This window comes from Triturus cristatus, chromosome 5_2 (assembly GCF_964204655.1).
Source record: "Triturus cristatus chromosome 5_2, aTriCri1.1, whole genome shotgun sequence".
Taxonomy (NCBI): domain Eukaryota; kingdom Metazoa; phylum Chordata; class Amphibia; order Caudata; family Salamandridae; genus Triturus; species Triturus cristatus.
Genome location: NC_140588.1, coordinates 357,158,800 through 357,184,430, shown reverse-complemented (window position 1 = coordinate 357,184,430; position 25,631 = coordinate 357,158,800). Strand labels below are relative to the sequence as shown.

Sequence of the window (25,631 nt, the reverse complement as noted above, 5' to 3'; positions counted from 1 at the left end):
CCGTCAGTCTCCACTCTTGTAAAACTATCTTCTGACAAAGATGCTCACCCTGCCCATGATTTTCCAAAGAAAACATGGGATAAATCTAAACAACCACAACAAAAGGGTAGAGCTTGTGGCCGTACACCGCCGCCGGAATACTCTAAGCGACATTACGACTTTCGTGACTGCTCTAAAATTAAAACTCTTGATCGCTTTCAGGTTCCTGATACTCATTCTTCTCGTTCCATTCAAGACTCATCTGATCAACAGTACGACAGGGGAGGACAATTTGATCATAAACAAGGAGAGTACATGCCACTTAAACGGGACACACAAAGTACTTTCGGCCAGAAAATCAAGAAGATGGATCAACCTTATAAGCCCCCTTTCCAGAAAAAGAAAGTGGCAGCCTTAACAGCAAATTATGCCCCAGATGGTAAGAGCCCTTCTCCTGGACAGGAGTTGGTTGGTGACTCTCCTCAACAATGCAGCAGAATTCACCATACTTCATAATACACTACACCAGCTTCTGGAGGTGAGAGCAACAGAAACCATCTGAATAAAAACCGCGGACAGACTGTATCACTTAGATATTCAGATTGACGGTGACATTAAATGCATTATTAAAGCTCTCTTTTTGGACGATTTAAATTGTTCTTATGATGTTCTTTTAGCGGAGGTAGATTTTTATACTTGCTTGTCCCCAGGGTGAGGATGTTATCCTCCCTTTATTTTCGCATCTGGTTCCACACGCAGTAAAAAAGGATTATGCTTCAGAATGACCCTTGCTTTGACCCCTGATTTATATTGCAACCAAGTTGGATGGGACAAAAATTCTCCTTTCCATGTAATTCCTATACGGTCCACTCTACAACTTCAACCTCATTCTTACTCAATTGGAATACCAAGGAGTAATCGAACCCTGAGTCTCATAAATGAATAACCCTCTTTTTCCAGTTTCAAATCCAGATCAGTCTTATTGTATTGTCTTAGACTATCGACATTCGAATAGTCATACTCACACTTTTGCTGTCCAAAATGCACACAGCACACCTCTAATTAACAATATTGTTCATAAAAAATGTAAAACCACACTTGATAATTCGAATGCTTTTTTCAGTCACAGTTTGGTACTATAGAGCCATGATTGGTCCGCAATTTCCACCCTTGGTTCCCAATGGCAATATGCCCAATTCCCTATAGGGTATAAAATTAGCCCTGGCTTTTTTGCAGGTGGAATTGTGTCCGTTCTCCATGAGATCGACCCTCATGCTTTGTCCTATGTCTATGACATCTACTTGACAGATGATGAATTAAATCCTCATTTAGCTAGAGTGAATTGCATAATTTTGTGGTTTGCTGAACTTAGTTACAAGTTCAGCCTTTTAAAATCTCACATTGCTTTCCTCAGTGTACTTTTCCTTGGTTATGAATTATTCAATGAGGGTATGGGCTTGGCCCCTCACATTTTAGAAAAATGTGCACAGTTGTAACACCCAAAAACACTCTAAAATCTATTCTTTTTACATTTTGGAAGAACTTACATTCCAGAATATGCTCAACGCATTAAATCACTCTTCGCTTTGATACATCCAGATTTTTTGGCAGCATGCTGGATGACTGAACACACTGCAATACTCAGATCTTTACAGTAAGATTTGCTCAAAATGCGACATTTACATACAAGTCTTAATACTACAAATTTGGTCATCCAGATTGTTCCTGCTTCTGTTGGATTTACCTATGTCACATTTAATGAAGGAGATAAAGTTCCTATTGCATATAAGTCGCATTTATATTCCCAGGCGGAATGCGTTTTGCATCCATTAAAAAAAATTCTAACAGCAGTACAGATGGCCGTCGTTAAAGAACGACCTTTAGCTCAAGGTACACATAATGTTCTCATTTCTCCTGTGCCCGCCTTAGAGGCTGTCACAAAAGCTAGTGTTCCAAATTCGAAAGCTCTTCATCCTTGTTGGATTCAGTGGGCTACATCATTAACAGCAGTTGGTGTCGACTTTATCTTTGACCCTGCTTTACAGACACAAGAATTCTTATAGTATGAGCATGTTAATCCGTTTACTTCTTCTCTTCTTTGACTTGAAAAATACAAGTATATAATCTACACCGATGGTTCAGTATAACCTGCTATAGGTTCGAAGCAGAAATACTCCCCTGCATGTACGATCATTCTAGGCACTATGCTAGATGGTGTTTTTCAACCTACTAATACTCACACTCGGTCTCTAGTAGACTGTACAGTGCAGTTAGCTGAACTAAAGGCTTTGTTTCTTGCCCTCGAACATACACATCATACTGTCTGCAGTCAAACAACATCTTTCTTTTTTATCCAAGGACATGAACCTATCTGATTTTTTATTAGGTCCCAAGTCACCTCATTCTAAAAGATTCCTATATGCAGCCTACAATGAAATATGGAAACTATCACAAACTAAAGCTGCTATGCCCTTGAGAGAAATTGATCAAGATAATTTGGATAAAATACTTGTTGTTGTAGACAACAGTATTAATATGTTATCATCTAGTATTTATAATTTGAACTGCATTGTGTCATCTGTTATTGATATTGTACAGAATGATATGTCAACATTGTAAGAGTCAGCTCAGATCCATTATGCAGCTTAGTTGGACACTTCAGACACTTAAAAATGGACGCATTACCTGCCATTACTTGAATTGTACTGCTTTGGTTCTGTCTTTTAATTTAACACAAACAGACAACAATCCATGGCTATGAAAGACGCCACATATACCATGTTACCTTGTTACATTTAGAGAAATTAGAAAAAATCCCTTCTCATATCAACATTTTAATTTACAGTGTGGACGAAAAATGTTCTGATAGGTAGATATGAACCCCTTGGGAGCAGCTACAACCATGAGCTATGGTCCCTGCTGTTTACCTGTCACTGTGAACGTGCTGATTGAGATGTTTTTCTCATGGGAGAGGAGTGTGACTCTACTGCCGAGTTGTAGATAGACCACTGTCGCCTTCCATTCCAACTTTGAAAGCAGATTTCAACAAGCTAAGCAGACTCAAGGATATTTTTCTTCTCAAATTGTCATTTGTCTGTTCCTGTAACTATTTTTGATTCATAGTGCTACCTTTGAGTTTGCTTATCTTCTGATTTGTCATCCCTTTACGAGCTTCCTTCTGGAGCAAGGGGAGGGTGTCAAGTGTTCTACATAGGGACCATAGTAGTTTTCCCTTTGATACCCTAAATGTGCAGGACACAGGCTGCATTAACTTTGCATACATTACTACATAACCATGTTTGCTTTTGTGCTACATTATATTTTCACACAGGACCTGCAGTTGTTTTCTCATTCTGTTCTTTCCTGGGATTTAGTCCGAACAGCAGACAAGGTCAAGCAACAATGTACCTTGTTATTTTGGCTCTGGCACTCACACCTAGAAACAACACAGAAATGCAGCTGTTGTTTATGAGTATGTTATCATATTGATATGCCAGGCAAGGAAACGCAGAGAGACAGAGCGAGACAGATATTTCCTGAGAGAAGATCATGGCGGTATCTGAGATATCGAACATTCATCTGTGTTTACTAAGGTGCAGGGTCCACCGCTGCTAAATTCAGATATCTTTGCTGTATAATCAGTTTGCTTCTGTAGAGAGGGAGGTGGGTTAGGCTATACTGTCTTATATTATGGCAGGGCTCTTCATAATATATGGTTTATTGCAATGCTGATGGTATTCTTGCTAGGCAGTTGTTTTCTGATTGAGGAACGTATACTGCATTCTAGAGCAGGATAGTTTAAATAAACATTTCAAGCTTCCTTAGTGTCTCTTTCATATCTTATTTTGGGTGAATACGAGTGTGTGTCCAGTGACCACGATCCTTGAGAGTGTCGGGAGTGGTGTGTTCTGGGGATGTCAATTCACTTATCCCACTGGTTATGAGTAGGAAGGCAAGTTAGACACTATAGTTAGTTGGACTCGGGATCATGGTACTGATGTGGTATGGTGACTTAGTCCCTAACTACTGATGTTCTATGGTCCCAAGCATAGTTCTGTTCCTGAGCAGAATCCCTGCAACACAAGTACCTAGTATCAGGTTTCCAAAATGCCAACCCTAAATTTGATAAGCATCTACCACCCTCCCGGAATCTCTGGACCAATAGAAGAGAACATTTGCTACTTGAGAAATTAAACTGGAAAAAATGTGAGTTACAGAGGAGAGAGAGTGTGAGAGAGAGAAATCACAGCGTTCTTTTGTACTGCTTCAGTGATAACATCTCTCTCACATTAGGTAAGGTGTCAATACGTAGAATTCAGGTTGTCATACTACAGCACAGTGTAATTGTATCACTGGAGTTTGTAGTGATCTTTACAATCATAAAGTAAACCACTGAGATTTTGCTTAGCAGTCTCCAACAAGGGACAAGTCACTGAAAAATGCAGAAAATACCAGGAAGCTTACCAGCATTCTCAGGAACATGGGAGGCTGGTAACTCTGTAATACATGATAACAAGCAAGTGGAGTGAAACGTTCCCAACAGGCAGCACTATAACAAGGTAGGTTGTGAGAAAAGTAGGAGGAAACTGATAATGAGAAAACAAAACAAACGTGGAGATATGAGAAATGGATGTGAAATGAGATGATATTGGAATACTAATGCAGCTACACAAAGAGCTTCCAGGCGAAGACTGCATGGGAAAGTGCCCTTTTATATTGACTATCACTATTACCAGGGAAGTGCTGTTCCCCACCTGGAAGGGTGAAGCACAAAAACAAGTCAGTTGTCTAGACTTTGTTTATCTGGGAAACCTTCTATCTCTCTGTACTCCAAAGCCTTCAATCTTTACCCCTTGGGATACAACAGTGTTTCCAAGTCTACCAAGTGTCAGCCAGGTGTTCCCTACAGAAAGTAGTTAACCTAAAAGAATTAAGATTGGTTTGAATCTGTAGAGCTCCTCTATTGCAAATGCTGAGACTGGGCCCCTCTCTTTGAATAATTCTGTTTCCAACACATTAACTCTACCGCCTCAGCTTATTCGGTGTTCATTCCACAAACAATTCTTCCATAGTCAAGTCATGGAGGTCTTGGATAATAGCTCAATCTTTGATAGCCCTCAGTCTGTCACTTTGGGGATGCACAGCATATTGTCCTCAGAACTCCCACAATCATCTGTTATATTGCTCTGCTGTTTTTTCCCTGAGAGTGAGTCTCCTGTGCTTCTTTTTTGGTCTGTGAATTTCCTTAATATTATCCACACAATCCCAGTCCTTGCATGGTTCCAGGAGACAAACATCCCTGAAACCCCTTGAAAGTTTGCAACAAGAGAAATATGTAATAAACATTTGCTGCGTGAAGATTTTTTTAAAAATATTGTCATAATAGAGTTTATTGACATCCTACTCTTCACGCACAACTACAGAACAAATGTTCTAAACATAAAGTTTCAAGTTATACCACAATGCACAGATGAAGCAGGTCGAACTGTCTGGGGGATCCCGACGTGGGTGGAATGCGGAACTGGAACTCACACTAACAGATAAACAATGGCTCTACTGTTGCCAGCAAACGGGTCGGATTGCAGTCAGTAGTCGACTATGTATTATCCATTTTAAATACCTGCATCGACTTTATTATACTCCTGCTCGACTACACAAATACCGACTGCGCCCAACAGACAGATGTGATTGATGTGGGTCGGAGTGGGATGATTTTCTCCAATTGGCCTGGGAGTGTAAAACGATAAACAGCTACTGGAAACAGGTATCCGATGCCATGACACAAATGACAGGTTTACATATGGCTCTCACCCCATTGACCGCTCTATTGGGATATACCGAAGAGGTTGAGGCACCCATCAAGAATGTGTTTTTCCCTTGGGATGCTGGATATCTATATAACCACCTCATGCTATAGATTAATTTATGGACTGCCATAATGCAATTGTTATATACATACTCTGGTCCAGTTAAACAGATATGGGCTAAATCAGGTAGGTTGTTTGTCATTTACAAAGATAGCGTAATGGCTGTAACGAAATTTCTCCATATGTAATAGATAATGCAACTGATTGCTCATTGATGATGTTATGTTTTGCACATTATAAAAACCCAATAAATAAAAAATAAAAAAGGTTTATTGACGTCCTATGTGTAGTAGTGCTATAAAATATTAAGACCATTCATTTTCCCTAACCATGCTTGACAAGTGGTATCTCTACCCTTATAAATAAGCAGTTGATTTACCATATTTTTGGCAACTGTCCCAGGTGGTGGACCCATATTTGTGATCTGACAAGTACTTTTAAGTGTGCAAAACCTCCAAATGACATATTTGACATACATGAAACAATGTAAAATGTTATTGTAAAATGCAAGCAAGTAAATCTTTGTCACTTGTGTAGAAAGATTAAATCAAATCCAATATACAAAAGTATCATTTTTATTACAGTTACACATGTTGCTTAATTTGAGCAGGTGGCTAGAAATCTTCGGCACCAGCCCTCACTTTAGGGAACCAGGACTTATTTTTCCTTATCAGACTTTGGCTCAGAGCAAGAGAGGGAGCGAAAGGCATGAAAACGAGAAAAGGGAGGGAAAAGATAAGAAATCAATAGCAAAGGGAGAAAGCTAGCATGAAAAGGAACCTACTAGAGTGAGATAAAAAACAGGAAGTGTGGAGTGGTGAAAGAATGAGGCAGTATTGGGATTCATAATTAGGCAGTTTAGCATTCTGCAACCCAGCTTTTAGTGGTGATGCCCTAAGAAAAACCTTAAGGCCTTTCACTTAATTGTGTTTATAAATTAAACAGTGCAGTTGACAAAATGAAATTTCAATCCCTTCCTCCCAGCTTCTCATTCAAACTGTCAGCTGATATTAAGGAAAGTAGCACACTACATGCACTAGATTCCACACATTTACAGATCACTGCATAATGCCTCTCTTAGACAAAAACATCAGATTATCACAAATTTTCCTGCCCTACATATCACCACAATACAATTACTAGTATACCATTAAATAAAAGATGAGACAAAATGATGTTCATCTTCAGGCTAATAAATCAAGCAGTGGCAAAGTCATTATATCTCAGCAGTGAAACCTATTGGTTTTGCCACCGTTTTTTTTTGCCTAAGATTCTTGCCGTGGGTGCCTACGCATCTGTGGTACCCATTTTGAATGGGTTTGTTCAGACAGCAGCCATCTTTGAATGTATTTGTAATATTTGAACAAACGTGTTCAGAGATGGCCGCTAGGGATGTGCATGCATCCACAGCGGCTGTCTTTGAATGGGCTTGTTCAAATAAAACAGACTCATTCCTTGATGCCCACCATACATGCAAACTTGCAAGTGGCCAACTTAAAATGGATAGAAACCCTATAGCGTACCAGATGCACAAATGTTTTTTGATAGAGCGGAGGGAGAGCAACAGGGGGTAGGAAAAAGGGGTATTTAAAAAACAAAATGAATGAGGAATGGGAGAACAAATGAATGAGGTAGAAGGGGTGAGGAAACAGTGTGGGGGCAAATAAAAGGAGAAGCAGCACATGAGGAGAGCAAAAAAACGCACACGTTAAAGGTTTCCAATGGGTAGAGTTAAACCTTGTGTCACTGAGTGTGCAACACAGCCCAGCAGCCCAGTCTTCTAAAGAGGTGCTCGGGGTCAAAGAGTCCGTTTCAAAATATTTTTACAAAGTAATGATTGTATTTTAGTCTGGCATGAGTGGGAATTGGCAGGCTTGCTCTCCCACCCTCCAACCGAGACAAGGGTAGCAGGCATACCCACATATGGGCATGCTGTTCTCCCCTGGGACATAGGCCATTATCAGGGGACAAATCAAATAATTGAAAATGACGTGCTCAGAGCAGCCCATTTTAAATAAAATGAATTGGGTGGCAGTGGAGGGTTGTAGAGGAGGTTGGTAAAATAAAAGAACCAAATGCAGAGGAACAGGTAAACTAGATGGGGTGAGGATAATCAATACAGCCAGTGAAGGGAGCAGGAGCAAATTGAAAAAGGAACACACATGGGAGAGAGCAATCAAACATGCACTCCCTTGGAGAACTGAAAGGAATAGAACAAAGTAGTTCCTTTATTGTAAGCAACGTCATAAGTGAAGAAATATAAGCCAGTCAACCATAACACTGTGAGACTGAAATTCGTCTGGGCATGACAAACAGCAGACTAGGGAAGAATGTCATTGAATCAAGAGGAGGCAACTGAGATAGACAACAAAGTCAACAAAGTAATACAATCATGAACAAGAGGTTCACCTAAAGCCTAATATATGTATATTGGAAAGAACTGGTCTGGCCAACAGGCAGATAAAGCTATTGGTGGCTGAGATGTAAAAAAATAGGTCTATAGCCCTGTGCTACTATCATCACATAAATGACAGAATGGCCAAAGAGACTAGGGGCTACATGTACAAAGCATTTTTGGGGTCTCAAACAGCCCGATTCACAGAATCAGGCCTTTTGCAACCACAAAAATGCTTTTTGTGATGTACAAAGCCCAAATAGCAATTTTGTATCTTATTACTGAATCTCAATTTGGGTTTTGAGATTCAGTATTTGGAAGGGGCATGGTGAGGGTGTCCCTTTCTAATACAGAATTGTAATGGTATGTATGAATGTTTTGCAACCATAATGCGATCGCAAAACATTTGCAATTTACCGCCATTTGAGAAATGGGCGTAACTCATTCGCAAATGGGAAAGTGTCCCCTGGGGACCCCTTCTCCTTTGAGAATGGTTGGCAACATATTCTTTGAAGAGCAGACAGTGGTACCATGGACCACTGCCTACTCTTAACAAAGGAAACTGCAAATGTTCATTTTTTTTGTAAAAGCATCCCATTTTTTGTTAAGGAATATGGGCTGCATTAAAAAAAAATTTGCTTTATTTAAAAGGAATCACATACATGGTGGCCACCATCCTTGTGATGGCAGTGAATAGTAGTGAGTCACATATTTCAGCCTAACTCATTAATATTTTTAGGTAGATCCATTTGTGACCCAGTATGAATCACTAATAAAACTCATAAGAGTATCATTCATTAGGAATAGCTATTTCCTAATTGCAATTCACACAAAAACGCAATTTGGAAATTGCTATTCCTCACTTTCATACATCTAGCCCCTTTATGAAATTATTTTTAAAAAAATATTCAAAATGACACAAATCAAACTACATCTAACACTTTATGTAAACATATTTTAAAATTGCTTGTCATTTACATAACAAATGTTAGATTTGTGTATTGGAAGCATGTTTAGTAATGTTAATCTTGCTTATGTTGTTCAGGCTACAGAGATGCTTCTTTTTAACAAGTTGTTGACGGCAAGAGAAGCATGTGCCTTGGGTCTTGTGTCTGATGTTTTCCCTGACAAAACTTTCCATAGTGCTGTCTGGAAAAGATTAAAGGATTATGCACTTCTGCCAAAAGAGGTTAGTTTAAAAAATGTTTGTTCAAAACTTCAATTTATAGTACAATCTCATCATACTTAACCACCATTCTCCATTACCATACTGCTGTATAATACTTTTCTGCTGCCATTTAAAGTTTAAAAATATCTGCCAGTCCTTCTTTTATTCAAGCTGCTTTCATCTCATCCTTAAATTATATTTCAAAGTTATTTTTAGATCCAGCTACACCTAGCTTCAACAGAATGAAAGACCTAATGCCTTAACTTATTAGTAAGAGATGAAGAACAGAGAAGAGTAGGATTTGGATCAGCCCCCTTTAGCCTAACACATATATTCTGTCCTTTTTGTGTTCCCATTAGGTTTTAGTAATGGGGGCATCAAGTTGTCTTTTTGTTAGATTGTGAATGTACATGACAAGTAACTGGAACCAGTTGTGTTCTTGAGTGTATTTACTTTGCGGACACAAAGATGTTTAAATAGCTGACTTATGCATTTTTGATTAGGATGTGTGTTCGGTTTAGATGTCTTTCACCTGTCATAAAGTTGTAGTGCTATTCAATAAACACCCTTGCACCATCCTGTATTTTACTTTGCTGTCATGTTAACATGTTGCTTGATTTACAGCTTGATAAGTTCATAAAATGAAGATGTTCATACACATAGGCTTTCTTAAAATCGCAACAAACATATTGGACAATTTGTCGTCTAGTTCCTATAAAAAATATACAGGATCTGCGTGTTTAGACAACATACACTGTAGGATTGGTGCCAGACAAACTCTGATCACCTCCACCGGGTATGTTGGCATTCTTGTACCGACTAGCTCACAGTGCCACTAGAATCTCCTCTTACCGTGGAGAGAATAGTTCTTGGCAACCATCGAACATGAGAACCCTGATCCCTAAGGACCGTGGAAACAATATACTACTTTTCGCTCAGTCACTCGTGCTTACTTAGTCTGTCTCAGAGAAATAAACAGAATAAACAGGCTGGGTGTATTCAATAATAATTTATTGAATAGTTGTTATTCTGGTGTAGAATAGATGAGCTGCAACAATCGTTAAGCAGTATAAGAAATAAATGATTAGTAGTACGATAAAGGTAAATTTATGGTATATCTCTACTATCTTACTATAGTCATGAATACATATGAATATATATAACACATGATAAAAGATGCATACTCCTACGTTGCTTCCCTAACTAGATGTACCTAAGTGTACCTAGCATGTATGTAGGTGTTAAGCCAAGAATCCCTCTAGAATTTAGTCAACCCCATTACCTTGAAGTGAGAGACTATGGGACCCCGTCCTGGTCTCAAGTTGGCCACCCTGAGAGGGATGTTAGACCCCTGCGAGCTGGAGTGTCTGCGTGCAGAACCTCAGCGTCTCTGGTCAGTGTGTCGGCCGGGAAGTCTCGGTCTCCTCGAACTGTTTTAGCAAGATGTGATGTATATATACCCATAGGTCTCCCAAGGGGTCCTACCTTGCTGTATTACTATGTCGGCCTAAGGATGACGTTTGGCCTGAACCTTGTACATATATTTTATACAGGAGCTGGTAGTCCTGCTGTGCTTCTAAGAATCCTCATGCATAATGTATGAGATTTCGAACTAGGGTTCACCCGCGTTCTGACTGCAGTGTAATATCTAGGTAAAAGGTCAGTCCTTGTAAACTGTGACAAGTGTAATGTAGGGAGAGAATATAGGTGGCGGGTAATGAGATTACCGGACCTATGTTATGATAACTATATGGAATATAACAATTTGTCAAAAGTACTGTATAATATTTTGCAGTGCATGCCTTTTAAGTTCACATTTTAGAACACAAACTTAATCTTCCAGTTCATTTTCATAATACTATTCCTTGAGGGTAGAGCTTAACTGTTAAGGGAAAGCACCTACAAAAGTTTGTTAACAAACCATGTGTTTTCCTTTTTCCATTACTGGATTTAAAAACAAATTTCATGCAGTGAATTGTAAGCAACAAGCATAAACAATTTAGAGCATCAAATTTAATGAAGACACTCATGTGTTAGCAAAGAAGTATTATTATTAATATCGGTATATGTTTGTGGTCCACTCGCCAATGTTAGGATTTATGTTTAGAAAATGCCCCATTTAATACAAGCTTTTAAATAACGGACAAATATATTGCTGTATGTCATAATGCTGAGCAAAGTAAATGTTACCACCACTACCTCAACCATTACCATCACCTCAACCATTATCACTTTGACTACCTTTACCACAGCCAACACCATCATTACATCCCCATTACAACCACCATTGCCACCTTTACTATGACTACCAGTGAAAACATCTCCAACATTATCACCAGCACCACCATTATTACTATTATCAATACCATCATTACCATCGCCACTAGTATTACCACCACCACTATCACTTCTATCATCATCAAAATTACCATCACTATCACTACTACCATTATTACTGTGATTTTCACCCACATCACCATTACTATCACCAGATCAAAACCATCATCACCAACACCATCACCAATACTGCCACCATCACCACTACTGCCACTAATGCCACCATCAGCACTGCTACCATCACCAGCAATATCAGCGCTACAATCAACTTTATTACGATCACTATCACCAACATTACGATCATTATTAATACCACTATCACCATCACCCAACTATCACTACCCCTATTACCAACATTATCACCAACACCAGTGTTGCCACCATTGCCACCACCGTTATCACCACTATCACAATCAGTACACTATGAGCGGAACTAGTATCACTTTCACCACCCCAGCACACTCTAGCACTACCTGCCATAGAAACCTCCACATTCAAACGTATGGTTGACAAGGAACCAGGGGGCCTGGAAACCAAACACATGAGCTTTCCTGCTCTTTTTCTTCCAGACCATCATCTGCTATGCCAGGTCACAAGATAGTACTGCAAAGCTGCCTCTCACACCCTGCTCTCCATGGGTTCTGGCCCATAACCCCCACAAACCCTCCTAGCATGCCAGGAAGGCCTGATGGTGAAAACAGGCCAGGGTAGCCACAACTACCATCCCTGCCACATACCTAGCAGATCCCCATCAATTATCAAAGTCTTGCATAGCTTAGGTTCAAGAAAGCCTCCACCTCCATGGCCCCGTTGAATCAGCAGTGGGTACACAGGTCACACAAATCCCAATGCAGCACAGGACCCAGTGCTCTCAGCCTTACCAGTAAGGCCTGACTGTAGCCTCTACCCTCAGAAGGAGCCTTGCTTTTAAATTCTAAAGGAAGGATAAAGAGAAATGTTCCCACTGCTGTACCTTTCTCTCCTCCCCTCTCCTGTGATTCTGCTCTCTCCTCTGACTAGAATGTTCCTCTCTACTTCCATTGCTCTCACCATGATCTCAGCCATCCACTTGTCCTCTCACTGCACACCAGTTAATAGATCCTCTCTGCAGAGTGTGCAGTAGCTTCTCTAAAAGCAATATATATTCAAATGGCACTTCGACACAAAACAAAATACTGCTACTCAGTTTTACAGAGCTTGTCCCTTTCTCACACACATTCACATGTCCATTTCACCTTCACACATTCACATTCTATGCACATTTATTGTCATACATATTTATCATGAGAAGGACTTGTACGGTTTGGTCCGTTTCTGTTGTGGGCACTAGGCACAGCCACACGAGTGGGGGTAGTTGTTTTCTTTTTAAAGCAGAAGTGTGGGGACATTGGCTGGTAAGAATTTTGTGGGTCCCTGCAGAGACTGCAAATTTCCTTCACAGAAATGTGAGAAAAATGTATGATTTTAGGTAAAATTTCAGGGTTGCAGGGAATATTGGGTAAGAAAACATTGTACACCACTTTGGACTCCCCCAAGTACCATATTTTCCAAAATGTTGAGTTTGGCATGTCTACTTCGGTGGAGGCCGAGCCGGACCCAAATAAAGCAGCCATTCAGCACTGGAAGCAAGAGGAAATTTGGATTCACCCCCTCTGCTGTTCCATATTAGAAAACTACCCCAAAAGAATCCAAATTTCCTCTTGATTTCCATGGGTATGGCAATGCTCTGTGCCCCGGATAGGCACCAAGAGTGTTAGGCCTCTAGGGCAGTGGGATAGGTCCATTGCAGGGTGGTCTGCCCACACTCCATATTTCTTTTCCCCCCCAAAAAAATCTCTGGTGTCCAGAGGTCTTTTTGCCCCCTCTGAAGGCAGAACTATGGTAAACTCCCAGGGAGAACACACATCCTTTCCATTTGAGTCACTCCCTCCAAAAAGACAGTACAACCACCATTTCCTAATTGTTGTGGGCATTCTGCTCCCCTGGTAGGGGCAGATTGGATATAACACTCCCTATGCACTCCCAGGGGGACAGAAAGACTGTCAAGTCAGAGAGCGGGGAAAAATAGAGGCGGAAACCCATAGTGGGGCACCACCCAAAAAAACAGTAAAACCTTTCCCTGCTGAGCTTTCTGCACACCCACGTGGCAGATTGGATGTAACAACCCCCATTCATCCCAGGGGGCAGAAAGACTGCTGTGTCCAAGGCCGGGGTGGCGCCCATGGCCTTGCCAGGGAAAGCTCCCAACACAATGGTAGATCACTGGTGTCTAGTGAAGGAGATCCCTGCTTGTGGATCATGTGCCCAGAGCGATCTCTGAGCAGAATCCACTAGATAAGTTATCCCCTTCACAGCGCTGCCTCTCCTGTGGTGTTAAGTGCTTAGTGGGCATAACATATGCAACCAAGCCCGATCAAATGTGAAAGCAGACTGTGCCATTAGCACAGTCTGCGTTCAATTTTGTTTTGCTAGCGTTACATCAAAACAAAAAATGATCAAACTCCGGATGCATCCTCTCTTCAATTTTGAAAATGAAAATGCTTCTGATTTGGAAAACAGAAGCATTTTCTGATTCAGTGCTGAGGATGGCTTTTTGACATCCACCGCAATAGAGAGGTAGTGCTGAGGACTTCAACGAGTCATCCTCAGAACTAAAGAAGATAACTATGAATATTTGCTCTTTTCAGCAATTGGTGGATTTTCAAATGAGCCTTGGACATTCAAGTGAGCTTTCATGGAGTAGCTGTACTCTGATGTTGTCTTTTTTCTAGAGCAAACCTATGGAATAACAACATCTCAGATAGAAGATGATTAATATAAAGCTTACATACAGGGGTTAGTAAATTCTTACTTGATCAACAAGAGAGATGGCATGCCATGATGTTAATGCAATTTAGAGGCTAGAAAGATACACAGCAGCCCTTGGGTCTTTCAATAAGCAGCAACATTCATCTATAAATTAGATTTTATGTATGGCCAAAGCTGAGTTGTACACTTGCGTGCCCCTGGGTCTCTTTGGTATCACTGAAGGGGCAACAGACTCTTGTGCATACCCTTCTGTAATACTGAAAACTTTGGTACACATAAAGTGCCAGGGCTATCATTAGAGGGTGTTTCCTCATTTGCATTGGGGCGTGGCCCCATGCAAATGAGGGAATCCCTTTCCCTCTGCACCCGCACCATATTACAGATGCGGGCAGAGAGGCAAATATCCTGTCAGGAGACGGAGCATTGTCAGTGTGCCCCCTGATGACAGCCCTCTGGAGGAAGGAAAGGGGGCCCCTTAGATCGCCCCAGATATCCACTTGCAGGCGGGTGCACTAACTCGCTGCACTCGCCTGAAAGGGGATCTCTAATCCCCCTTCAAAGTGCAGGTGGGTTGCCCCTCACAGTGAAACACAGAGCGGATTCAAGGCAGCCGCTCAGTTTTTCAACTGAATGCGTTGACCCCAGGGCAGCTTGCGCTCGCAACTTCCCTGGGGGCAGCGCATTCACTATAATGCGGTGCATTTTTCTGCTTTGCACTGGGCGCACCTTTTGAAAGGTGCACCAAGTGCTATCAAGGAAAATGCACCGCATAATTAATACGGCCCAGACAATGTAAAACCTTTGTGTTTTCACACTCTTGTACCACACTCATAATCACACACACAAACAAGCAATGATAGAGCCAATTGGTCTGGAAAAAAGAATCCAGTACTCCTGCCCATGGTTGCAGATATCCAATTTTCAAACTTTGCCAGTGGTATTCCTGGAATGTTGCACCAGACGCAGCTTTCAGGCATGCTCTTGAGAATCTCTTTTGCTATTACTATTTCCCCAATGCAGACTGGTACACAGGATACAATTGTAAATTCCAAAAGGAAGCCCGAAGTACAGCAGTACAGTTTTTTCTTTTGCATTTTTTCTTCCATGGGAAAAACATGTAGAGAAACGTTTTCCCTGCATCGCAAGCAAGTCTGGGAGAATTCCATTGCCTTCTTTCCACCCTTAACTAGAAGGAGATTTCATATCTCTCGACGCAGGAGCAAAGCTCTGACCTTTCCATAGGTGGGAAAGGGTCAGAGAAGTGTTTAGAAAGATTCACATACTCACAAGGCAAACCACACACTGATCCTGCCCCTTCCCACCCTTGTCTTGGATCTACCCCTGCATAATTATATGCAGCTGTGGCCTACAATTACATAGAAGTAAATCAGCTTACAGTTTCACTTTTTGTGAAAACCTAGCAGCCATAAATCCTGTCACTTAAACCCCTAAACCTGATTTATGGACGCGAATGGCTATTGGAATAGACCACTTTGTCTTTTTTCATGGCTGACAACCTCTCGTGTTTAGACACCATGCCTTTTATTACACCAGTTGTCTGGACAGCTGCATTTACACAACCTGCAACTATAAAGGTAATCTTGAAATAAACGTGGTCCTTTCATGTTTTACCAGGAGCACATTTACAAAGAAAGTTGCATTCGTACACAGCCACTAACCTAGCTGTCGTTTTCCTGTGATACTGACAGCTCACAGACAACATATGGCTTATGAGTCCTCCAAATTGCAAAAGAGTACACTCCACGTATGTCTTACAGTGCTTCACCGTTTAGGAACGAACACTTCCATTAGAATCATGGAATAAATGCTTTCAGAAGATGGAAGCACTCTTGAAGCAAAGGCTATAGTGCATCATTTATCATTCAGATATTGACAAAGCACAGTCTTGATCAGGGCCGGCTTTAGCACTGATGGTGCCCAGTGCAACAATGTTTTTTGGTGCCCCCTTTTTGCTGCCCCCCCCCCCCCCAATGCCCACCTCTGCCACGGATTCCCTTCCTACCACCCTTTAACAGTCTCCATAACCACTCTCTCTCAGATGCATTTAATACATTTTATAGCGTCACTCATAAAAGTGAAGGGCGTCAGAGCACTGTACATAACGCACACATTACACAGAGACTATCAAGCATAGGTGTGTAAATCAGTGTACATGTTACATATGACAAAGGATAACAAGGGGTGAGTTCACGTCATGCATATTGGCAGGCAGTATAGTTGAAGTGTACTTGGCCTGGAGAAGCACAAACTCTGAATTTAAAATGTAACACAATGGACTGGGGCTCTCTTTAATAACAAGAACTGATTTTAACCCAAGTGAACCCTTTTCGCAATATTAGAAGAATGAAAGTCTGAGGCAAAAACCCTCAGGCTCTAATCTATACCTTGAGGTCTGCACGCAGTTCTTTGATGACAGTTAATAGCTCACTGTAAACTGCAACTAACAAAAAGAAGTCTCTGACAAAGGCAATAACCCACTGGCCTGTCTACGTTATATTCACTTTGTGATCTGCATAATACATGTTCTGTGCAGCAGGCATATTAACCCTCTGCACTACCCAACCAAGAATCAAAACTTCCTGGAGTCAAACCTTCTATTAGACAAAACTTCGATCTCCCCTGGAAGAACATTAATCACCGGAGGTTTCTTGACATTTTAATTGCTGCCTGAACATTGCTAGAGGCCAGGAACGCTGCAGCAGGTGCTTTTAGGCACAATATAAACTAGCAAACACCAAACAGGCGTCCCTGTGCGAAGTCAGCACCCGGTGCGGTGGAACCGGTCGCACCGCCCTAGAGCCGGCCCTGGATTTGATACCCATATCACCTAAGTGCACATTCAAGTTCGTGTATAATAGGAGTCATGTCTTTCACTCTATAAAACTACATCTTCACCTAACTCAAAGGTTTCTTAGCATTTTACGTACCTCATCTTTCATTAAAGAACCATCTGATAATGTGAATAATATTAATGCTAAAACTAATAAAAAAATTACATTGATTTGACATTTGTTGTGGAACTACAGCATACTTGATTGCCTTGATTAAACTTAATTAATCTATGTATAGGAGTAACATAACCAACTGTTATCTCATATCACATCTAAAAACTGTATTACTTAAAAACATGCACCTATCCACATGTTGACATTCATTTCTCATTCAAAATCATCAATGTGTTTTCTAAAATTTCATTATGTTTCTTTTCTGCCTCAGCAGATGCCAGTAGTTAATTCTGGAATCTCATTGTACTTTTTTTAAACATCTTTTGTGAGAGGTTGGCCTGGCATATGCTGGTCACTAGTTATAGTGGTCACCTTGCACCAGTCCAAAATCGACTCTTATGCGCCAAGACCCCTTCAGCGGTGGTGCGCAGGAGCGTCTGGTGAGTCCACCGGGGTAAGACAGACAGACATCGACCAAGGTCGTTAGGCCTCAGTGAAAGAAACTCACTTCGGATAAAACGGTCATCGTTTTGCCTACATTTGGAGGGTCGAGGTTTGACTGCGGGGTGACTTTTCTTAACCTTGCTGAAGCTGTCCCACAGCCTACCTGCTCCTTGTGCCACGCTGTCCCTGTATCACCGGAGGACGCCCACACAAGCGCACCTTAGCGTTTCCCTGCCGCTGCCGTATTCACCACCCACACGGCCGCTGTGCGCAGGGAAACTACTGCTCCCAGCAAATCTTGCGGGACGAACCCACCAACGTCATCAGAAGCGCGCTTGAAGGCGCATAAAGCCAGCGGGAGCCCCGGCAGAGCGGGGGTGACTTTTCTTAACCTTGCTGAAGCTGTCCCACAGCCTACCTGCTCCTTGTGCCACGCTGTCCCTGTATCACCGGAGGACGCCCACACAAGCGCACCTTAGCGTTTCCCTGCCGCTGCCGTATTCACCACCCACACGGCCGCTGTGCGCAGGGAAACTACTGCTCCCAGCAACTCTTGCGGGACGAACCCGCCCACGTCATCAGAAGCGCGCTTGAAGGCGCATAAAGCCAGCGGGAGCCCCGGCAGAGCGGGGGTGACTTTTCTTAACCTTGCTGAAGCTGTCCCACAGCCTACCTGCTCCTTGTGCCACGCTGTCCCTGTATCACCGGAGGACGCCCACACAAGCGCACCTTAGCGTTTCCCTGCCGCTGCCGTATTCACCACCCACACGGCCGCTGTGCGCAGGGAAACTACTGCTCCCAGCAACTCTTGCGGGACGAACCCGCCCACGTCATCAGAAGCGCGCTTGAAGGCGCATAAAGCCAGCGGGAGCCCCGGCAGAGCGGGGGTGACTTTTCTTAACCTTGCTGAAGCTGTCCCACAGCCTACCTGCTCCTTGTGCCACGCTGTCCCTGTATCACCGGAGGACGCCCACACAAGCGCACCTTAGCGTTTCCCTGCCGCTGCCGTATTCACCACCCACATGGCCGCTGTGCGCAGGGAAACTACTGCTCCCAGCAACTCTTGCGGGACGAACCCGCCCACGTCATCAGAAGCGCGCTTGAAGGCGCATAAAGCCAGCGGGAGCCCCCGCGACGCAGGATCGCGCGCGGGTCGGCGCCGGGAGAAGCCCGGGACAAGGGCGGGCCCTCTGTGGCCCTCAGAGGCCTGAGGAGTCTGGGCTGGGCACTACCCCTGGCCGATCAGCCACCCATTGAGAAGTATATTTGCAATGGCCCCCACGGAGTCCAAACTTACCGCTAAGAACTCGGTAAAAAAAACGCCTATCCATACACGCTCAGTTACAAGGAATACTGCTCAAACTAAAACACCGCTACCAACGCTAACTGCAATTGACCGCATGCTTCAACAAACAATTGTGGTGGTAGCAAACGCCATTGAAAATACCGAGAGACGATTGTCGTTACCACCCAGTACCTGTCTAGTTCAGCAGATGTTACAACCTGCTGATTGTAATGAACATAATATAAATGTAACATCACTATCAAATGATTCTATACTAATGCAATCGTATACAGGTCTCCCTGGGGCTGTGCCAACCCACGCGGCAGACCCACCCTCGCTTCCTGCAGTGTTTCAAGATAGGGATAGTCGGTTGTCCCTAAGTCCTAATTTGCAGATTATTGCGATATCATCAGAGGAACCAGAGCCTAGTAAGGCGCCTGAGACCAGTACAATCTTGATTCCCTGCGATAATGATGACCCTGTCCCCCCAATAGGTTCACCAAATAATAGTTGTGTCGATAGTACAACCGATCACGGCTTTGTTCACCGCAGACCTAGACGCATGCATAATAGAAAATTATTGGCCCCTAGTAGGGGGAGTGCTAAACAAAGGGGTAGAAGAAAGAAGGTAACTCTGCCATCATTTGAACAGACCAATGGAAGAGAACCACCACAGTCAAGCTCAAAACTGGGTCTCAGTGGCAATGGGGAGTCTACAATGGGCCACATTATGGATGCTATGAAGCTCCTTATTGCCCCCCTACATGACAAACTTGAGCAGATATGTAAAAAAGTGGAAAATCTGGAGAAATTGGGTTTAGCTAAATTAGATATCCTTGAACATTTGGGTCCTCAAGTTACTCAAACCCCTTTGCATGTACCCACTGTGAATAAGGTTATTATGACTGCCACAAATACAACTAAATCACAGTTCCCTTCTATTAGAAATGTGACCCCCACGGCAGCTCCCGACAAGCCCACCAACTTACATACCCATACCTTCGGTAATACCACAAGTGGCCCTTCCTCCTCCTCTCCCTCTTTTTCTGGGGTAAGAGGAGGAGCGCCAAGGGGCCATACTACAGTAAGTGGGAATTCACCAGCACGCAGCCATTATAATAATATCATCCCTGCAGTGATTAATCTCCCGCCAGAAAGTAGACCATATGTGGCAATTCTTGCCAATGTCCCAAAACTTAAACCCTCCCTATATGAAAACAGCGAAACACTCAAAAATAAAATCTTGTACTGGCTTACCCATAATTGTGGATTCCCCTTAAGTGGGGCTAGCCAGATCCTCTCAACCCAAAGGGTAGGGTGGGTGGGCCCCAGCAAAAAGGAAATTAGTGGGGACTGCGTAATCATTAATTTCAAAACCATTGAATGGGCGAGAGATTCCATCTTGAACGCGCCCATCCCCTCAGACAATGATTACAATACCACCTTGTTCCCATTGGACTACTTTTACAGAAACCTGGTGGGATTTAAGATTCCCATGCAGAACTTTAAACACCCCAGAGTAACTAATACGCCGTATCCACTAGCACAGCAGGCATTAGTGCAATCAGTTGGGTACCCTTTGTCCTTTTATGACCCAAATAACCAGTATGCTCCGCAGCAAACACCAAACTTATTTAGATTGCCAAACCCTAACTATTTTAATAACCATAACGTCCCTGGGCCGGGAACTAACATTTATGGTCAATATGCAGTCCCAACATCGAATAGATTTCAGATATTCAATTCCTTAGACGAAAATGACTGACTCGGGGATACCCGTGTCGAAGAACCATCTGTAACTGAGGACCCCAGGCTGATGGCTGTTAATACAGTTGAGGAATCCTCAATAGACATTACTATAAGAAGTTCTAATGATCCAACTGTGTTAGATACCACCATATGTACTGCCGAAATACGCATGATAAACCCAATAATATCATCAGCCACAATAGTTACCAACCCACCCCAAATAGCCTTAGAAGATAACCTGAGGGCTATTACGTGGAATATAGCTGGGCTAGCCTCTAAGGTAAACACCCCCATTTGGGCTGACTTTATTAAACAGGGTTATGATATTATTTGCCTGCAAGAAACTTGGGATAGGGCTGATGTACACGTTGAGGGCTATACTTCCTTTAACGTGCAGGCTGTGGCATCCCAAGCTGGTCGAGCCAAGGGTGGACTCGTGACCTTGATATCCACTGCACTGACCGAGTTCTGTGCTAGTGATCATGTAGTTCTAGGTGAACATGCCTCTGTTCTGCGTATGGCCCATAGCGGATACAGAGACTTAATAATAGTGAACTTTTATAATAACATTGCCGGGCATAAACAGGGAAAGTTTATTTCTGACATAGAGCAGGCCATTGATGCCATCTTATTGAGTACACCCAAACCTGCTGCCATTATATGGGTAGGAGATTTTAACATTAAATCATGTACCTATGCACTCAAGGGGGCATGTGGCCATAGGGAGGAGTACTCGGGAAGGGAAACAACATGTGTATATAATCATTTCCCGCATAACAACTATGGTAGTGCTCTGAATAACCTATTGGCCAAATATGACCTGGACCTCCTAGAATGTAATAAGAATACAAACAATGTTAGATGTCCGACATTCCATGGGAGGAACAGCCAATCATTTATTGATCATATTATGATATCTTGCTCTGTAGCTTATATCAATGTTTGGGTGATTGAACAAAAGGTCAGTGATCACAACAGTGTAACCGTTGAACTATTGGGTTGGGGAATCAAAAGGAATACCTTTGGTCAACCAATTCAGGACATCGCTGCAGAAAGACCGAATGGGATGAGGGTGAAATGGACAAAAGTTGACCCCACTAAACTTGTTGCCAACGTGATCACAAATTGTTGTGGAGAGGTCGAGTATTGCTTATCGCCGGACCCATGCCCACGAATTCTGTTATCCAAATTCCTAACTATTACAAAAACCATTGAGAAATCCCTGACACACAAACCTCGGAAATCAAGGAAAGTTAAGGCGGTGTGGTTTGATGACCATTGTGCTCAGTCATTAAAAAGGCTAAAAACTTCACTTGATGCCACACCAAGAGACGTTTGTAAGATCAGGGAAGAGCGCCATAATTACAAAATTGCACTTTCCATTAGGAAGAAGGAATTGCAGGATGCGGCATGGGAAAAGTTAGATCTGGCTGCAGATACCAAAGATCATAAACTTTTTTGGGACACTGTAAATAGTCCATTCTTGAAAAACGACAACATCCCTGAACTAACCTCGCATGTTAGTTGTCAGGCCTGGATAGCTCACTTCACTGGGATTTTTAATTCTGATTTTATCTCTGATTTTACTTCTGTTTTTAATTCTAATGTTTTAACTGATACACCAACCTGTTTCAAATGGGAGAAATTACTGTTCTCGGTGACATTAAGCGAGGTGACTGAGGCAATTGAAAAGAGTAAGGGGGGGAAAGCCCCGGGTCCAGACGGGGTCCCCGTGGACTTTTTCAAATCTGAGATTGTTCTATGGGCCCCCATTTTAACCCGTTATTTTAATGCTGCAATCGAGGACAAGTTACCAACCTCATAGGGTCAATCCATCTTAGTACCACTTTTTAAAAAAGGTTCTAGGGCCGAAGCACGAAATTATCGCCCAATTTCACTTTTAGACTCGTCGTTAAAGATTTTGAGTCGTATACTTTTGGTGAGACTAGAGACCTGGGCCGAAGACAATAATGTTCTTTCGCCTATTCAGTTTGGGTTCCGAAGGGGTCTAGGAACTATGGAGCAGTGCGTGAACCTTGAACTTATCATCGGCAAGTACACTAAAGCCAAGGAGGGGAACTTGTTTATGTGCTTTGCCGATCTAAGTTCTGCATTTGATCTAGTGGAACACGCACTGCTCTGGCCAGTACTACTTGACATGGGCGCACCACCAGAAATCATCCACCTCTTGGCTAGAATGTATAGTAATCTTTCAAGTAAGGTTAGATTCGGAACAAATGGCGAATGCACCCCCCTTTTTAAAATTGGTAGAGGGATCCGACAAGGGTGCGTGCTTGCTCCCCTTTTATTCTCCCTTTTTATAAATCAGGTTGATCAATTTTTACAAGAATTTTATGCTGATGCTCCCATCATCAATGGAAAGCAAATACCCGTCCTATTATATGCGGACGACGCGGTCCTGATTTCCAGGACCGCGAATGGGTTGCAAAAGTTAATTGAGAAGTTTCATATTTTTATTCAGGGCAGAAAGCTGAAAATTAACAAGGGTAAGACTATGACTATGACTTGTGGTAAGAAAATAAAGAAAAACAAGTCATTCTTTTTAGATGGGGATAAACTTGAGGCTGTCCAACATTTCTGCTACTTAGGTATCACCTTTTCAGGTGATGGGAGATGGGTAAATGAGCAATCCTGTGTTGGTCTGAAGATGACCAGAAATACAAATTGCATCTTCAGATTCGCCTCCAAATTGGGGGGTCGTAGAATCCGAGAGATGATTTCCATTTATAATTCAAGGTGCATGTCCTCTGCCCTGTATGGAGCAGGGATATGGGGATATAATCGTCAGATTGCCCTGTCCATCCAGCAAGAGGAAAATAAGTACCTGAAACGACTATTATGCCTCCCCGCTTCTGCCTCAAACGAGATTACCCACAGAGAGCTAGGCATAAATTATGTCACAGACTTGATTGCATTGCGTCCCTTGTCCCTATGGCGGTCCATATGGGCCAAAGAAGAAACCAGGTTTACCCAGGAAGTAATTTTGGACTGTATCAAACTTGATCGGCATTCGAAAATCCCCTGGCTAAAACACATTCACTCCTGGTATAAGATTCTCTTTGGTCAGGATATTTTTAAAGATATTTTATCAACATCGGTTTTAACAAAGCGTAACCTCAAAACCACCTACTTGGACCATGCAAAAGGGACCAGAATGAAGGAGTATGCAATGCAAAGTACGTTCAAATTATATTTGGAGTACAACCTTAGCACAAGACTCCCATCCTATCTTACATTTGTTAGCATTAATTCTCATCGCTTCGTTCTAGCACGCCTGAGGCTGGGAATAGCCCACCATTTGGTGGCTTTCCCAACCGTAAAAAAACCCGGGTTATGTCTGTGCCCATGCGATGGGAAATCTAAACAGAGCATCTGCCACTTTTTACTCTTTTGTAATTTTTATACTGGTTTTAGAAAGTTTTATTTGAAGCAACTATTTTTAGAATATAAGACATACAATACAAGAGCCGCAATACAATTGTTGTTTGATTTGGCTTCCCCGAATGTGTGCTATCGTGTGGCCACCTACATTTTAAAATGTATCTGGCACAGGAAATCAATTATTATATGATTCCCTCCTTTCGTTATCCCCGTTCTCCCGTTGGCTGTTACATTTTATGACTGTTGGTGATTTACTGTCGAGTTACATTGTTTGTTGTGTATTTATTTTTGCACTGGCATTTGCACAAACCCTTATTATAAACAAACTGCTGCTAAAATGTCAAAACTGAATTAACTCCCCCCTTAACAACTACTGCTAAAATGTATTTAATGATCAAATTTAACTCTGTACACAAAGTGATATACTTTATTGATTTAACAATATTGGCATGGATAGTGATGTAATTTTAAATGTTTCATTATTTAACTTTCATAAATTTGAATCTTAACTGTCTTGATGTATGTTGCTATATGGTTGTACTTGTACAAACCGAATAAAGCATTTTTGATTGATTGATTGACTCTTATGGTAGATAGGTTTAAGACAACCTTTTAAAGAAAGCTATCCTACTGGGAGCTGTGGAGAGCAGCCTTCAGGCTAAGTCTCGGAGGAATGTAAAGCAGCTTGTTTTACCTTATAATCTCTTGAATTACCAAGTGAAAGGACACCACACAGGTATATATATCAAATATATATGTATTTATTGCTAGACACACTCTACTAATCTTTTTATGAGATTAGAAGTCAGGAACACATTCAAATATCAACGTTTCACAATAAGTTAAGCACAAATATGGCTGGGGCCTTAGGGGCGTACCAGACAATATACTAAACAAGCATTGGCATAGCCAATAGGTCTCGCTTTTGGGACCTTATAAGTATTTAGTTATGCAACTGTTGCATGGCTTAAACACTTATAAGGTCCCAAAGGCGAGACCTATTGGCTATGCCAGTGCTCATTTTCTTTCTAATCGCGGGACCGGTGCTTTACTTTTAACATTAAAAGTAAAGCGCTGGTGCCGCGATTATAGCAAAAGTAATGAAAGAGATGTTTGTTTCTATTTCTTTACTTTTGCTATAATCGCGGTACCGGCGCTAAAACGACGAGACTTTAATATATTGAGACAATAGACTTTTTTCTCGAATTCGCATTTATTTACTTCCCCATTT

At 42.1% G+C, this 25,631-nt stretch overlaps 1 protein-coding gene across 2 annotated transcripts in view; it reads left to right on the top strand.

Moving 5' to 3' along the window:
* The window catches only part of LOC146823002 (enoyl-CoA delta isomerase 2-like), a 995,794-nt gene that overhangs the window by 911,345 nt on the left and 58,818 nt on the right, over positions 1-25,631 (top strand). For both annotated transcript variants that reach the window (XM_085607191.1, XM_085607190.1), the window contains one exon: positions 9,287-9,430. In XM_085607191.1, the coding sequence (XP_085463317.1) occupies positions 9,287-9,430 (144 nt within the window). The remainder of the gene's footprint in view (positions 1-9,286; positions 9,431-25,631) is intronic.